Below are 16,886 nucleotides of genomic sequence, written 5' to 3' on the forward strand. Positions count from 1 at the left end.
AAAAGGTAATAAATTAGGACAGAAATAAGCTTTTAAACTGACCTTTTATTGCAGAAGTTGTAATTTCTCACCATCAAAATACCACAGCCACTTAACTTAGCAAATTACAACTGAACAGGACTTTTGCCTTAAGCAGAGTACACGTGTTAGACCGATGCAGCCCGATGCACAAGTGGGTGGCAGAGCAGGTTGTTCCTTGTCCACTTGCTTTGCTATAAAAGCAATCTGTAGATCTGAACAAACACAACTTCTGTTTCAGGATTCCCAAAACCTGGATTGCCTCTCTTCAAATTTTGTTTTGCTCACTGTCACTGAGGCAAGGTCTAAAAATGTTGTTATCAAACCTTCTACTTACAAGCCAAAAAACCTGGCCAATTGATCTGAACTCTGAAATCAAGCAAAATTGCCATGATCTGTTTGACAGGTATTGTTGAGGATAATTTAATGTTCAGTTCTTTTCACGTGAATCATGTTTGTACTCCAGCTGCAGATGATGATGATTGTATCACATCAGAGACAGGGATCACAAGCTTGAGTATCCCACTTCTGCTATGACACTTCCACGGCTTTTGTGAGGCAATCTAGTAGTTGATAATAGCTGTACTTAAGGTCATATTCCATGTCATACCAATAATTTACTGAGGAGACAAGAAAAAGTGAAAACATTTCTAAGGCTAGAATGCAATGATTCACAAACGTGTTCATACACTGTTTTACACAGTTCAGCTTTTCCTTATTACTGATTGAAATTTGAAAGGAGCAAATCTTTAACTACAGCCAAAAAGAATGTAAGCAAACATTAGAGCTCTTTAATAGTGCTGTCAATGCAATTCTGTCTTAACACAAACCACTTCCTCTTCAGACTCTACCCTGGGGATTCCTTGGAGCAGGAGCTGGAAAAATATTTAGGAACAGAAAATGTATGCTTCTGTTTAGACCAAAAATACCAAATACACTGCAAAGTTTAACATCTGGATAGGAATTTCTCTTCCTGTGAGTGTGTAAGGGATGGCAATTTCACCACTACTACACAATGGTCAGTGCTTTAATTCTGCTTCTCGTTTTCATTTTGGCAGACATCTCCTAAAAAAAATAAGCCAAGAAGTATAATATTGTAACAACGGTCCTTGGAGGAAGATCTACTCTAGCTTCAGACATTCGTTAGAATAGACTCAGATAATACTGATTTTTCAAGTGTATACAGCCTGTAGTGCAGTTAATAGACCAAAGGCCAAATAAACTCATGAACTCTTCCGTATTTCTGCTAAAGAAAGTGGCCAGGGGCTTGCAACTGGAAACAACTCTACTTTTTTCTGAAAAATCTTTAAGGAGTGATGCAGCATTACTGACAAAAGAGAATCAGAAATGCTGCTTTACTGCTAGCTTGTCTTTTTATCACAATATCGCAAATACTGGGAAAAAAAAAGAGCTAGCAATATTTCCCAATATTTGCAGTGTTACACAAATACTAACGTTACATTGTTCAAAATACTGTATTTCCTCTTCTTGGGCAGGCAGGATTATTCCATGTAAAGGACAGCAAAACACTCTTTTTCAAACCTTGCAAAACTTACAGGATATAATAACACTTTGCATCACCCCCACCCCTCCACCTGTCCAAATGAGCAATGCTTGAAATTCTGGAACTCTCTTCAGGAAGGAAAAAGCAAGACAGATTATGATAATTCTTACAAAGAGAAAGATGAAAAGACTTTTGATAACCTGATGTGGTAACAGCACACACAACATGCAGTTTCTTTGTGAAAATATATGGATTACCAACTTGCAGTTAATAGGCTAGGCAGACAAACTTAGATCCATGTTATAAACAGAAACTGGATTATGATCACCGAATCAGCTATCCTTCTCCACACTTGACAACTAGAAAGCCTTTTTCTTCTGCTGTATTCCTAGTGCTTGTCAACAATGCTCTGAAGTACAAACAAAAAAGATTGCCAGGAGGTAGCCCCACGGCATCTGTCAAGATTGCTATTTCCTCCTGAGGGAAGGCAGATGAACCAGTTATGCTCTGCTGTGGGATTTCCAGCTGCACACCCACCACAGTTCACAAACATACCTGGCATCAAAAACATTACCTGCTATACAGCCATGTGACTGCTGAACATGATGGAACCAGAGAGAAGGCAGGTATAACATCTCACCAGCTTTCACTGTACACCGCAAAGCTTTTGCCTGAGCGTACAGTGGATACTGTTCCAGATTTGGGTTCAGTGGGTCCAGGGGGATCCATGGCACCTAAAAGCAAGAGAACATGACCCTGGTAAAAAAAAATCCAGCAACCTTCCACAAAAACAAATGATAACCAAACTTACTAGATTACAAAACATGTATTTTGCCTAGTAAAACATGTACAGCTACAGAGCTTTCCACGTTCAACCGGGAATAGGTCAAGGATGCAAAAATTTCCCTCCTTCAGTGAAGCATTTCTAAATAGGAAAAAGGTGCTAAATGTCAGCCATCAAATTTCAGTCTTGTGCCACACTTTCAAAACACCTCCAGCCCCTTAAGTCACTTGTTCCTCCTGCATTCAGTACTTGAGTATATTCTCTGCATCACTTTTTTAGAAATTCTTATCTTCTTCTAAAGCTCGCTGGTCTAATTTTATTCCCAGCAGCTAAACCCCCCATTGCTGTTGGGGGGTTTCCCCATTCCTGTTGGGGTCTCTTGCCTGCATTCATTTGTTACGTGTCCTGCAGACTAATAAACCTCAACACTCCACCTTACAGGAATGCTCCCATGAGATTCCATAAGCACCCCTCTGGAAACAGAGAAAAAGCCCCAGCTCAAGTTCAGCTGTAGTGTTAGTCACACATTGCAGAGGCAAAAGGAAAGATATTAGATACAAAAGGCCGCCAAGTTTTTGTAAAGTGCCTCCAGATCTATACATTTTAATCAAATATATCTTCCTACTACTAGAAAAACATGATTTATTCATTGAGACAGATGTGTTCTATTACACTGGGTGATAGTGCTGTAGACCAAAATCCAGCTCTGACTACAGGGCCAAAAGAAAGTGAACACAGATAAGTCTATTTCGATCTTAATGAAATCAATTCCTTTATCGTTGATCCATTTACCAGTCTTTTACTTGATCTATTTACGTTCAGTGCATGGAAGACAGTTTATGATATCAATGGTTTTAGGTGTGCACTAACAATCTTTTCTGGAAGCTGGGTATCCTTTGTGAATAGTAAAATACAAGTGAAATATCTGGGCATTCTCTTTCCAATAACGACGGATTTTTAAGTATCAATCAATATGCTCAGTTTGAAGGCTTAGCAGCGCCCAAAACTATTTTTACTGTATTGATTGTGTTCTTGATATATACTTTTTACCTTATCTGCACTCTTCTCATCCACAATTTCAAATGAGCCATCTTCTGATACGTGGTAGGTTGCTGGCTGATAGAGCTCTAGAACCAGAGAAAAAATTAAATGACACCACTCAGAGCACTACTCAGAGAAACTAACAGCAGGGTATGTCACACTTTCACTGAGTAAAAGAAAAATTAAGACAAAACCATTTTCAATGTACTGTCGTCACTGTCCTTCCCTTTGTTCATTTCAATTTTTATCCAGTTTCTTTTGTTTTTTTTAGTCAGTCTGAATACAGAACTACGTAAGAGTTACTACTGACTTGTGGTCAGCCTTTCACTTCTAATTTTATCCGACTGGGCTCATCAACTGCTTCAGATACAGCAGGCTGCTTTTCTTTCATTGCCTCACCACATGGGTTTTCTAAGCCCTCCCTTGAGAGACTTTCTCTCCATTAACCTGATGTTCAAAAATATGCAGTCCTTTTTACTGCACACTATCAAATGTAATTATTATCTCTATTCTGTGCCTTAATAGTAACTTGTTTTACAACACATGATTCATATGATGTACATGTATTTCACACGTTCACATACATATGACACCACCTCTCCTTTGAGGACAGGCTGAGAGAGTTGGGGTATGTTCAGCCTGGAGAAGAGAAGGCTCCAGGGAGACCTTATTGTGGCCCTTCACTATATAAAGGGGGTTTATAAGAAAGACAGAGAAAAACTTTTTAACAAGGCCTATAGGGACAGAACAAGGGGCAAACGTTTCAAACTGAGAGAGGATAAATTTAGATGGCATATAAGAATGAAATTTTTAACAATGAGGGTGGTAAGACGCTGGAATAGGTTGCCCAGAGAAGCTGTGGATGCTCCATGACTGGAAGTGTTCAAGGTCAGGCTGGATGGAGCTTTGAGCAACCTGGTCTAGGGAATGGTGGCGGGGATGGACTAGTCCGGGGATGTCAAACTCATTTTCACCAGGTGCCACATCAGCCTTGCAGTTGCCTTCAAAGGGCTGAATGTAATTTTAGGACTGTATAAATATAACTACTCCTACATACATAAAGAAAGATAAAATAGGCAATGCAAAGTAATGCTGCCACAATAATATCTTCTTTTCATTTCCCCAGTTCTCAGAGATTCAGTTAATAACTTTAATATTTCATTAAATTACAACTTATTTTTCAGCATCCTGGCTTTTTTTCCTAGAGAAAAAAATGAGCAGGCAGAATTCAAACATGTTAAACACCAAAGATGACATGTCACAATACTGACAAGATACTTAAGAGTCTAAAGCTGAAGAGACTGCCATGAGTATCAACAAACCTATTACTTTACAGGACTGGAAAAACTGACCTCAGAATAAAGTTTGTTTTACAAACCACCTGCAGCATGAAATAGAAGATATTTCTGTTAACACTGGAAAGAGTAACACCGCATAAACATAAAACCGCTATCTCTGCTTCCTTTTTCATATCTTCCAATATTTTAGTCTCTCCTCCTTCCAACCTCTGGACATGCTGCACAGTAAATTATGTACCATATGGGATGAAGGGACGGTCACTCGGTGGATGCAGTAGAAAATGCTTCTCTCCAGATATTACACAGTACAAGTTCTCATAATGATCTTTATGCACTGGAGTTGAAGAAAAAGAAAAACAAAAGAAAAAAAGAGATGTGGAGAAAGAGAGAAAATCAGTGTTATTTCCTTCTCTACACCAGAACATACAGTAAACCGAAAGCGTCGGCTTCTCCTCTTATTATCAGGCTGCTTCCTCTTTTTGCAGACAGTAGGAGCGGAAAGAGCAATATAACGTTGTAGCAAATGTATTCAACAAAGCAAATGGCAAGTGTCTTGCCTGACACAATGCCAGTAGATGCACCCAGAGACACAGCAGCAAGACACTGCAGAAGAGCAGCAGAAAGAATGCAAAAAAAAAAAAAACACATTAAAGTAGAACTGCCTTGTCAGAGAAAACACACAATTCCACCAAGCCACTAACTCAAAGCAAACCCCTTTAAACCGGTGCTGAAAGCACACAGATGACTTACAGTGCCATACAATACCTACAAGATGTCACAGCAGCTGATTCCCCAAGCCAGAAATTCACAGCATCAGGTTTCTTCCCTGTATGGTTGGGTAATAGAGAAATGTTGTCAACACTAAAAGAACTTCAAGTATCATGTTTAAAAGCATTTCAAATAATTTTCTGCCAAATTCTGTCCTTTAACTTCCTCCACAACTATGATAGGCTTCATGGCAAATAGCACTCTGTGAGCAAGAGCAACCTCCTTCTACATTGGAAACCACTGCAGTGCCCACTGAACTTCATGACATCCACCCTAAAAATCAATGGTTACAACCCTTTGTTTCCACATTCCAAATCCCTAAGACTCAGCTCACACAGAAACCACAGCACATCTACACACAGTTGCAAAATGAAAGTGAGATCACAGTAAATAATTTCCATTGACATTTTAAGGAAAGACATGCTGTGAAATATAAACCAACTGAAACAGAACAGCCTTTAACTAGAAACAAATGTCTGTAATTTTACCAAAGGGGGTGGGGGCTGTGTGTTGTTTCACTCGTTTGTTATGCTGGCTCTGGTAGCAACAGCACAAATCCAAGTAGAAACATGCCTCTAAATCAGAGAAAAGTCACTATACAAAAGGAAGTGCTGTATGGCCCTGTCACCACGTTATTTCAGTTGTGATGGTCCCAACACACAACTGACATAGTGATTCTGGAGTAATCCAAACCCAAAACTTGGATTATACTCCTATGAAGTATTTTTCCACTTCTGCTTTCTAAGGGGCTGAAACCAAACCAAGCTGTGGCATCCAGAAACTGAACAAACATTCACCATGTCCCTAGCATGACTGTTTTAAAGCTCCATACAAAATACTAAACACAGGAGAAACAGAAGGTTTACCAAGTGCCTCACTCATCCATGATATGTCAGGCTGCACATCACACACTAGTTCAGGGAACTCCTCGGTGAGGTTTGAACACTGCTTCTGCACATAGAATACGTTGGGAGAGGTCACTTTCTTCTCCACAATGTCCAAAAAGTCCATGAAAGGCATTCGGCGCTCCTCTGGCATGACAAAACGGTCCTGAAACACTGCATCTGCATAACCATTTGGTGTTACTGCCACACTCACTACCTTGGAACCTACTACCTCCCTGCAAAATAAATCAAAGGTTTATGGCCAGATCTGCAACTGGCCCATATACTGGACACCAGTTACTTTTAAAACAACATGTTTCCTGGGCAGCAAGCAGAAGAACCTTGGCTTTCCGTGGATGGAGGTCTCTTGACTGCATTTTCTACTGTTCAGTAAGGACTCTGGCATTTTGCTCTGCTTACTGCCTGTGGTCAAGGCAACTGTAGTATTTTTCACCTCTCTAAATTCTCTTGTGTCTAACAGGTGAGTTCCCTCTGTGCAGGCTGAGGACCCTCTTCAGCCTCTTCTTTTCATGGATCGTGGCAGAGCTTAATATCCTTGGGACACCTTAACCCAGCCAAATCTGGGTGGTCATATGTTCAGAAGTATTCAAGGAGGGAGAGAGGGCAGGCAGAGACTGACAGACACAAACATCATGAGGCTGAGAGTCCTTATTTCCAGAAATAATTTAATTTTAAACCCATAGATTTTAGGTCTAAGCAGAAATCCCCTCTCAAAAAGAGTAGGGTTTTGTTGTGGGTTTTTTTTGTTTGTGTTTTTTGTTTTTGTTTTTTGGTTGTTGTTGTTAATTTTTTTAAGGTGTACTCATTCACAAAAGGGTCAGTTCTTACAGCGCTACAGCCCCATGTGAACTGGGAGGCTACCAAGTGGAGCACTGGCCAGAGCACAGTGATCAGACTGCGTTTCATAGCCTGAGTCTGTTGGCTGCACAGTCAAAACTCCCGCCCTGCTGCCCGCATCGGAACTGCTCAGGACAATGGGTTTGCAGGAAGAAGCTTAGCAAGACCAAACACCTTTGTACAGAGAAATGTGAGCTAATCTTACGGATAAAAGCAAAGATTGTCCAAGAGCGTTTTACTGAAGTTAACCAAAATTGACCACCAGCCTTGCCCCAAAGCTTGTTCATACCTGAGGTACGCTGAGGTCCATTTCTTCAGAGCCGGCCAGTGGCTGATGGCGTTCCGAATGATACAAGGTTTATTTGGACTTACCCACTCTCGATAAAACTCCAGCGGGGATGGAGGCCCATCAAGATAAGGTACGGACTCCGTCCACCCCAGCTCTGTCCAGGCAAACAAGAACAGTTTTACTCAGTGTCCCAAGAGAAGCACCTTCCGCAAGCACACTAACTGGCTTCAAACCCCCGACCACAGGCACTCGACTGAAAGCAAGTAGTGGCCCCCTGGCTCCAGATATCGCTCTGTTAAAACGCAGCGGCTGTCAGGGAGGGTGCTGGAGCCAGACAGCTCCGGGCTCACGCTGCTGCTCTCCTGTCGGCCACAGCTGCTGCCACAAGCGGCCATGCCGAGTCAGCACGGAGGACATGCGTTACAGCACACGCATCTCTGACGCAGAGGTGACACCACGGGAAGATTTTGGGAAGCTGGAATAGTGCTTTGTTTATCTATTTTATACATAGGAAAATAACCTACAAGGGCCATTTTCTCGAGTTTCATTTTCTTTTTGCAGCGGCCTTTCTGCTGCTCCTTCACCTTGGAAGCACTTGGCTGAAAACAGAGCAGGAGTGCGGAGGCTCCAGTTCAGCCCATGCAGGTGCCACCTGCGGCAGTCGGACACCGAGTTTTCCTTTCCCCAGGGCGGGCTGGGCCCGTGGAGAGCTCCGGGAGGCGGCGGGGCCGGGGCCCGGCCCAGGCCGCAGTGCCCGCCGCTCGCACACGGCCTCCCACCCGCTCCCGCCGGGCCGCCCACCCCCGCCCCGCTCAGCCGCGCCTCCGGCCCGGCGCTCACCGCGGGCCTCCCGCGGAAAGGCGGCCAGGCAGCCCCTGACGGCCCGCAGCGCCGCGCCCTCCGCCATCCTGCGCGGCCCGGCCCGGCCCCGGAGGAGGAGGCGCCGCGCCTCCGCCCGCCTCCCCCGGCGCGGCCGCCCCTGCCGCTCCCCCCGCAAGGCAACGAGAGCCTGAGCGCCGTTCACGAGTGGGTGGCGCAGCTCAACCGCAGCTGGGTAACAAATGGTCACATTTTATTGAAACAGTTTAAGACACGGAGTACAAATGAATACAGAGTTAAAAACAGCTCCTAGTGGGAGCCTCACAGTGCAAAAAAACCCAACAAACGATTATTTTTTTCCCAAATAATTAAAAAAAAAAAAAGTACATTTTAAAGTATTACTTTACCTAAAGCCAAAAGTGTAAAAACACACATTTATAAATAAAGCAGGAAGGATTTTTTTGTTTCGCTTTGTTTTTTAAGGAGGTGAAGGAAACGGGCCGTGCTGGAGCACAGGGGGGCCCAGGCGAGCCCCGCGGGGGGACATGGCTTATTCCCACGCTGCTGCCCCACGCGTCTCCACAGCAGCTTACCCACACAACACAGTCCCAGCTGCCCCCGTGTCACTGACACACACGGTTTGAAATCTGGGACACGCTGGTCTTACCCAGAGAAGGAAGCACCTGCTCACTCAGGGGCTGCTATTAAGACCTGTCTGCTATCTTAATGAGGTTTTTGTCATTTAGTATCCTGGATACTACACATCCAAAGGGGGGAGGTGGGGGAGATACCATATACATGCATTAATTTACCAATGGTGTTTAAATACCTGTATTTCACTTTTTCTTATATATAATTATATACATAATCTTTCTTTTTAAAAAATTAAGTTTGTATGTTTCTACTCCTGGAAAGAAAGCTCCTGATTCCTCTGAGTCACAATGAAATCTGCAAAATGGGGGACTGGGGAGGGGGCTGCTGCAAGGCCTGCCCCAACCATTGCCTGCAAGGTTGCACGGAAAGGGGAGGACAACCTGAGAGGAGGGGGAGGAAACGCAGACTCCCATACACACAGTTCCTGGGTGCTACTGAGGGATGGGGAGGAGGAAGGTGTTACCCTGCCTGCAGCAGGAAACAAAACAGTTTGCTGCCCTCTCAGGCTGCAGCCCTCCCAGTTCAGAGGGCCGAATAATGAACCAGAGGGTCCTACAGGCAAACTAATACTATCTATGAGATGGAAGAAAAAACAAAACAAAATAAAAAAACCCACAACAACCCAACAACTATTCTCATTGTGACCAGAAATGTTGGGTTGGGGGGGCAAAATATATGTAAAGAGAATAGGTAGGTACAAATTATTTTTTCAGGTTTTACGTTAAATAACTTAATACACATATCTGGTTGTGTCTATGTTAACACCCACACAAACCAGCAAGAGGGATAGACTCAAATTTATTACCTCCTCCCACAGGCCTCTTCACTTCCCAGGCAGTTGCCGCTCAGTATTTCTCTCCCTGCACCAATGGACTGCCTGTGGTGAAACATGTTCACAAGGTGCAACAAAATGTAACACATTTACGCTTTTTTCTGTAAACTAGAATTTTTGGGAATATTTCCTACTGCCAGCAATAGGAATTTAGCTGGGAAGAATCGGTCGATCGGTCTCAAATTCTAAAGAGCAACACCATCTCCTCAGCTCTCTTAGCAACAAACTTGTGGCACCAGCATCTCCTTTATTGGGCTTCTGCTACTCAATTCGTAACATCCAAGCCGTGGCTAAACAGCTCGTTCCATTAAAGAAACAACAGTTGCTTAGAGGACAGCAAGCGAAGAAACAAGAGGTCCAATAGCACCTATTTAAAAACAACCCCCTTCCAATTCATTCTTCAATTACAGATCACCATCTCAGTCCTAAATCTACTTTCACAAAGCCTTTCTGTATCTTTCACAGGTATTGGCCAAATGGTGTTCCTCAGGCTAAGACCATTTCTACTCTGTTTTCCTGTGTGTCCTACATATACTATTCTAATTTACTTTAAACTACACAACCATCCTCCAGCTGATCTACTTGCCTGACACTTCTACCATCATTCTGATCAGATTTTACCTCTGGTTTCCCGTATGCGGCCATGACCCCAAGCAAAATCCATTCCAGGAAGCAAACTCTACTCTGACCAACTTAAAAATCAGATTTGCTTCACGTGACTCATTGCCAAGGAGCTTTGTGTCATATCTCTATGCCAGCTTCCCTGCTTGATGCTCTTTACCTTAACGGGAATTTCACTCTTGCCACTGGCTCTTCTGTATCATCTCTGACCCTTTTTGTCACTACCTCAAAGTTAAACAATAAAATGTAATAAAATTGCACAGGGAAGTAATATAAAGGACCCTCAAACCATTATCACCAGTACCAAAAAATAGCCAGGTTGAAGGGACTGCTATTTTACCTGAGTGTCTTGTGGCCCCAGTACAGCAAGAAATTTCCTGTGTACTAGGACATGTTCACAGTCTGAAAGTGGAGGAACTAATAATCTCAAAAGCAAGCTTGACCCACACTAACTCCATCACAGACCCAACATGGCTGTCATCATAGATTCCACTCACGGCATCTCCAGCACACCTTTTCACCCAAGGAAAATGACAGAAGTTTCCTCTCTGGTTTTCAGCTTGCCTGCCTTCGCAAAGCCTGCCTGTGCAAGAGAAGCTGCCCGTGTGACTGAGCACACCAGCTGATTCAGCGCAGTACAATGCTGAGACAGGACTAGAAAATAACACTTTTAAAGTTTCAGTACAAGCCCATGGAAGGAAAGGTTAGCAAGGACACACAAGATGGGATTAGGCAGACTTAAATTACAAGCAGAAGCAGTTAGAAAGCCCTCAAAGTGCTCCCCATACTGCCAACTCCTGAAGCACTCGGCAGGGGTGATCAGCCAGCAAACCTGTTAGAGTGACAACTGCAGATTATTCAGCCCTGGAGTTATTAGGGAGAAATAAGTTATTCAACACCAGCTTGGCCAGCTCGGTAAAAAAAAAGGCTGCACTGCAGATCTCCAATCACAGAAAGATGAGAAGTCAACAGAGCGCATTTCCAAGTGCCACAGGGCTTCCAAGAGATGACAGCCAGGGCAGGAAAAAAAGCAAACTGCTTCAAGCCTGTAACCCGTGGAACCAAGTGATGAGGTCTGGCTGCCTTTGCGTGACTTCCACATGTGCTAGCAGTCTCTCTCTCCCACCAAAAGCTTGTTGCTTGCATTAGCTTTATAAACTGGGATTACACTGTTCTGCCTTGAAATAAATACAAGACACACTGCAGACGGAGGAAGAAACAAAACATTTTGTATGTCTGTCCCTGTTGTGGAAAGGAGTGGGAGTAAGGGGGAAGGTGCTAAAGAATTCCATTGGTTTGAATTTTTTTTTCTTAGCTTATCATTGACCAAAAAAACATCACTGGACAGTTTTAAGCCACAACAAACACAAGTTAGCATGGGCTTAGAGAAGCTCCACAGGGTGAGAAGAGTATTGCACACATGAATGCAAGAAGGGAAGGTTTTCTGTTTCTCAGACAAGACATTAATGAAAAGCAAAGGGGCTGGGAGCAGGAGAAATGGTGGTAATCATATCCCATAATATCTGTTCAGAGTTCTTGGGAAACCAGTTTTTTTAGGTATTTGAAATAGTTTACAAAAGGTAGGAGAAACCCATCTTTCTTGGAATATAAATATTCTGTTTTCCTGAAAACAAAAAAAGAAAATGTCCTATCACAGTGAAATGAATAAATGACAGAGATGAGCCGTTGCAGTGAAGATCTCTCAAATCCAAAGTTACACTGTAAGAGATGGAATCCAGCTTTTCTATGTCGCTTCTCAACAAATAAATCATCACCTCAAATTTCCCAGTCACAATAACAAAGATGATATCTAATTTCTAATCATGAAAGGTGGCTGAAACAAGTTCTCATATTTGTATCTAAATCCCATTTAAAAAATGTCTGCAGAAAACAGAGTCCGAAGTATCAATATAACATCAAATTCCGGATTAAAAATACCACTACTGAATGCATTAAGTAACATGGTCCAAGGGTTGCAGAACCTTCCCCTGGAGGTGAATGCAGATAAAATACAGCGTGGGGACTGCCTGGAAACAAGAGAAAAGCAGACAGGGTTTTCATGACAGAAGTAGGATTACTCCAGGTAACGAAACTAAGGCAGGAAAAGAAAGAACAGCAAGACAAGATTTAAGCAGAAAATAGTTCATTAATTGCACAGACACTCCAGCCTGTCTCCCTGTTGGGGGTTTATAATACAGAGATTGTTTCTTGCTCTGATATGGCAAAGGGATTGACAGTTTTTGTTAAAGGACAAAGATAATAGCCACAAATGTGACAAAGAGCAACTGTCAGAAAAATAAATTAATAAATAAATCCATAAAAAGTCTGCTGCTTGATTCTCCTGAAGCCTTGGAGGGGAAGGGATTGGCTTCACTTGGACTCCTTGGTTTTTAGTCAGCAGTTCAGAATTTCTTGGATAAACTGGATTTTCTTTGTTTCTTTAGGTGCCAAATGTCCTGACCTCTTGGCTATGAAGAAATTTCGAGGCAATTTCTCCAAATTCCTCTTTCAAGACTTTGTCTAGACACAGGAAGTTGAAGACTGTTGGGAAAAAAAACATTAAAATTGTGGCCAGCACATTGCTAAGAATTAGAGCAAGTCAGTTGTAGAGGCCTGAGGAAATAAATCTATAAAGGTCTCCCCATCAGCCCTAGACCAGTGCGATGATAGCATCAGTCTGAAGCTCTCTGTGGTCCTCTTCTCGGGATTATTTCTGTGTATTCACAAACACCTGAAAGCCAACCCTCTTAGAGTTTTTTGTCCATACGTCGTTCCACAGCTTGTAGCAATAGTTCTGAGTACTGTTCCAGCAAAGCCAGTGTCTGCTCATCTCCCAGACTCTTGGGACTTGGTAGATTGGCACCACATCCCTCATTCAGTGGGCTAGTGGTATCTTGTGGCTTCACCAGTACCTCCTTAACCTTTGGAAGCTCTTCCTCATCCTTCAGAGAATCCAATTCTCTCTTCATTGAGGAGAAAGTTTCTGTCAGGAGACTTGCTATTTTATCTTTGTCAGTAGAAGACTCCATATCTTTTAACACCTAAAAATAGAGAAGGGAAAAAAAAAAAAAATAAAGGCATTGGGATTTAGGCAGAGCACCAAGTGAGCGATTTCAGCCCTTCAGGGAAGTGAAGCCATGAGGATTTGCAGACTACTCAGGTGTCCTTTTCTTGAACATTCGAGGCTGCCAATTTAGTCATATAGCAGGGCATGCATCCAATACTGCTAGTCATACTAAATCCAGAGGCATTACTCCAATAGGATAGAGATGGGAAGCATATTTTTGGGTAGTGTTCCCCTTATACTGGGCCTAAGGAGGTGCTATGTTTCCCAGCTGCAGCACAGGGCCGCAGTCTCCTTTCCTTTCTGTCTGACAGATGTGGCTGGTCACAGGAACAGAGCAAGGTCAGAGAGCTCATGCAAGCGCTCGGGTCAGAGCTGCAGAGGACCACACAGCAGAAGCTCACTGGGGAAGTTTCACTCTCACTAGAGGAGACTTGACAGACCAGCACTAAGCAAAGAAACTAGGAGCTGTGATTTGTTCTGCACATAATTCTGGCCTGGCAGCAAGAGGGACAGGCGAGTGGTTGCATGTTCCCTCTCACGGCTGGATTACCATGGTATCTCGCATTTGCTAATCCCTTTCCCAGGCATCAAAGACAGAGAACAGATGGGGATAATGAAACTTAAAGCTCCTATAATATTTCAGATCTCTGAAGCACTGAATAAATATTAACTAATTCCCTAATACCCCTCTGAAAAAGAGCATACTGTTATCTTCAGTTTACAGATAGGCTAAACAGACCGAAAAGTTAATTGATTTGCTCAGAGTACCATAGCAAACCTTTGGAAAAATCCAAAAGTTGAAAACCAGGAGTTCCTGCCTCCCCAGTTCGAGCTTAAGATGCAGTCAAGTGGAGAACCAGGCAGCTTGTGTCCCTGCACACCCAGCCAAGAGAATGCCTTGAGCCAGCAAGCACGTCCACTTGATGCTCATGGGCTGTATAGCCAACCCGCTGTAACAGAGCTCGCGTCTGCGGTCACTCACCGTGCGGTACAGATGAATGGCTCTGCGCATGCTGTCCTGCAGCTCCGATACCACATGCTCACACTGCTCCACACTGATGCAGGACTCTGAAGGGAGGGGGAAATAAATAAAACAAAACAACAAACTAAAGCACCGGCACGCACCAATATCAGAGATCTCACAGTCAGAAAACATTTTTTTTAAAATACCTATTTGAAGGACCATGTGCACACACTTCTCATTCAATTTTCAGGGCTGGTTTGAGCCAATCATTACACCGGCAAGTTCTACATGAGCTTTCCTTCATACTACTTAGAGATGCTGTTTGTTTCAAACATTCCTGGTTTTCGATTCTTTAGCTTTTCCAAAGTCCACAATGTTTTTTCTTAGATCGCACTTTTTTGTTACAGTTAAGGACAGTCACAGATTACCCAAGTCATTCTCAATTATAATTAAAGTCAAGTTTGAATGAAGGCTTCTTGTGGCAAAAGGGACTGATATGAGTAGCCTCTAATTTAGCCTTCACCTAGTCAGAAATCTACACGTTTCCCCTCATGTATCCTTCTGCACAGTGTACAACTAAGAGCTGAGGATGAAGGATTATACTGAATTATTACAGTGTTCTCTAGTGAAGACTGAGGTCCAGAGGAATGTTGACAACCAAACTCAATCACAACAGAATCACATTTCTTAGCAACCCAGGATATGCAACTGCTGATGAAAATTAAAAATAAAAGCAAGCAACTGAAGAACACCATCTTCTGCCTGCCCCCACCAGATATTATCTCCAAAGCATCAGAGTTGAAGGCCTGCAATGTTTTAATAAAACAAACACTTTCCTGAGTTAGACATAAACCACGAACAAAGACATAGACACACACACACTCTGTAGTTATCTGCTATTTGCAAAGATGTGGACAAACACCATTCAGCTTCCTTTAGTTACCTGAAAACAAAACTTGGTCACATTAGGACTAGTATTTCTGCACTTCAAAGAATGTCATCTTTCAACAGGCTGAAGGGAAACTTAGCTAATTTGATGAATACATCTAGATGATGTATAAACAAATATAACTAGAAAACCATCTATTTATACATTTTTTTTAAAAAACACATCTAGAAGAAGAAAGGGTCATGAACAAATCCTTCCATACACTTTTTTTGTTCCCAAATCACCCAACCTTGTAGAGCTGGAGCACAGTGCGCTTCAGTGCAGTCCAAGATTCTTGCCTTTTTTATTTTTTTTTACCTTCTTTTTCTTTTTTTTTTTCCTACTCCCCTCCTCCCTTCTTTTTTTGTTTAAACCCAGCTGTCTCTTCTCATGATCGGTTCTGGATTTCTCCTCTAATCATGCTTTTTATGCTGGTCTCCAGCTCTGTGAGCTGCCAGTCTGGAGAAAGGTCACAAACACAACATAAATGCTTGAGTAATAGGCATTTTCTGCCTCTCAGGCGTGCAAAGCAGAGCTCTTCAGAAACCAGCAGAGAATATGAAACATAGCAACAGTATTAAGCTCATCCATAGCATTTTAGCTGTAGATGTCAAAATGCTTTAACAAAAACAATTAAGTCTCTTTACCTGCAGTTGTTATACAGGCAGAAAAATGGAAAGACAGAAAAATTAAGTGGAAACCCAAAGTCACAGAGCAAGTCAAAAGCAGAACAGGTTTCTGTCAACCCTACAATTCTAATGTAAACTGCCACACCATGACCCACAGAAGCCACAGTAAATTGTTAACAGCAATAGCCAACTTGGATCTAAACAGGTTTTCCAGCATTTACCACTAAAAATTTGGGAAGGCTGATGGTTGTCTGTTGAGAACAGAAAAAAATTAGGGATCCACTGTGCTAACTCATTCTAACTCACTAAAGGATGCTGCTAAACATTCCGTCAGGGCATGCTATGTATGGGAGCTGCTTTAAAAAAAATAATAATAATAATCACTGCTGCAAAAAATATTGCTCTTTCTCTGCACTATCTGTTCTAATTCTGAGAACAAACATTCACAGTAACTGACCAAAAACCATAGGATGTGTAGTTTGATTCCCAAATTTAGAAGAGAAAACTCAGCCTAAGAAGTGCAGACAACTGTGCTGTTACTTTTCTGCTGGAGAATGTGATCCCACAGCTCCAGGCTGCAGCTGCTGTTGGAGGAAACCTCACCCCTGTGGGGGTAGGATCTGAAAGTTTCAGATGTACTCGCTGTTCTACAGAGCAGCTACCCTAAGGTGTAAAACCAGCAGGTTCCTCAGACAAAACACCACATTTCCTGTTTTATGTAGGAGTGTTTCAACCCCAGGGAGTTTGATCCAAACAGAAAAGAAAAATAACATCAAAACCAGATTATTCCTCCGCAATGCTTCAGTGCAGAAATATTGCGCTTAACCATTGAGATGAATGGTGGAGCAGTGTGGCACCACAAAAAGTAATTGATCAGAGGATTACAGAGGTGTCCCTTCTCAGATATGAATAAGAACAACATGACAAA

The 16,886-nt window shown here is 42.6% G+C and overlaps 2 protein-coding genes across 8 annotated transcripts in view; both read right to left on the bottom strand.

The window, feature by feature from the left end:
- Nucleotides 1-25: 25 nt before the first annotated feature.
- JMJD7 (jumonji domain containing 7) lies at nt 26-8,441 on the bottom strand. Of its 2 annotated transcripts, none has more exons than XM_065064584.1 (8): nt 8,285-8,441; nt 7,445-7,598; nt 6,280-6,533; nt 5,415-5,471; nt 4,884-4,979; nt 3,357-3,433; nt 2,097-2,256; nt 26-638 (listed from the first exon to the last, which is right to left on the bottom strand). In XM_065064584.1, the coding sequence occupies exons 1-8, from the start codon at nt 8,349-8,351 to the stop codon at nt 550-552; spliced, it is 954 nt and encodes a 317-aa protein (XP_064920656.1). In that variant the 5' UTR covers nt 8,352-8,441; the 3' UTR covers nt 26-549. The 2 variants fall into 2 exon arrangements, with proteins under 2 accessions (XP_064920656.1, XP_064920657.1); XM_065064585.1 differs by having other exon boundaries at nt 26-1,083.
- A 54-nt stretch (nt 8,442-8,495) lies between these two features.
- Nucleotides 8,496-16,886, bottom strand: part of MAPKBP1 (mitogen-activated protein kinase binding protein 1) — a 103,530-nt gene continuing 95,139 nt past the window's right edge. For 5 of the 6 annotated variants that reach the window (XM_065064577.1, XM_065064578.1, XM_065064573.1 and 2 more), the window contains 2 exons: nt 14,420-14,505; nt 8,496-13,411 (listed from right to left, as the gene is read on the bottom strand). In XM_065064577.1, the coding sequence (XP_064920649.1) occupies nt 13,118-13,411; nt 14,420-14,505 (380 nt within the window). In that variant the 3' untranslated portion in view covers nt 8,496-13,117. Of the gene's footprint in view, nt 13,412-14,419; nt 14,506-16,886 lie in introns of those variants that run through there. The other variant, XM_065064576.1, reaches the window with a different exon arrangement.

Source organism: Columba livia, chromosome 5 (genome assembly GCF_036013475.1).
Source record: "Columba livia isolate bColLiv1 breed racing homer chromosome 5, bColLiv1.pat.W.v2, whole genome shotgun sequence".
NCBI classification, from domain to species: domain Eukaryota; kingdom Metazoa; phylum Chordata; class Aves; order Columbiformes; family Columbidae; genus Columba; species Columba livia.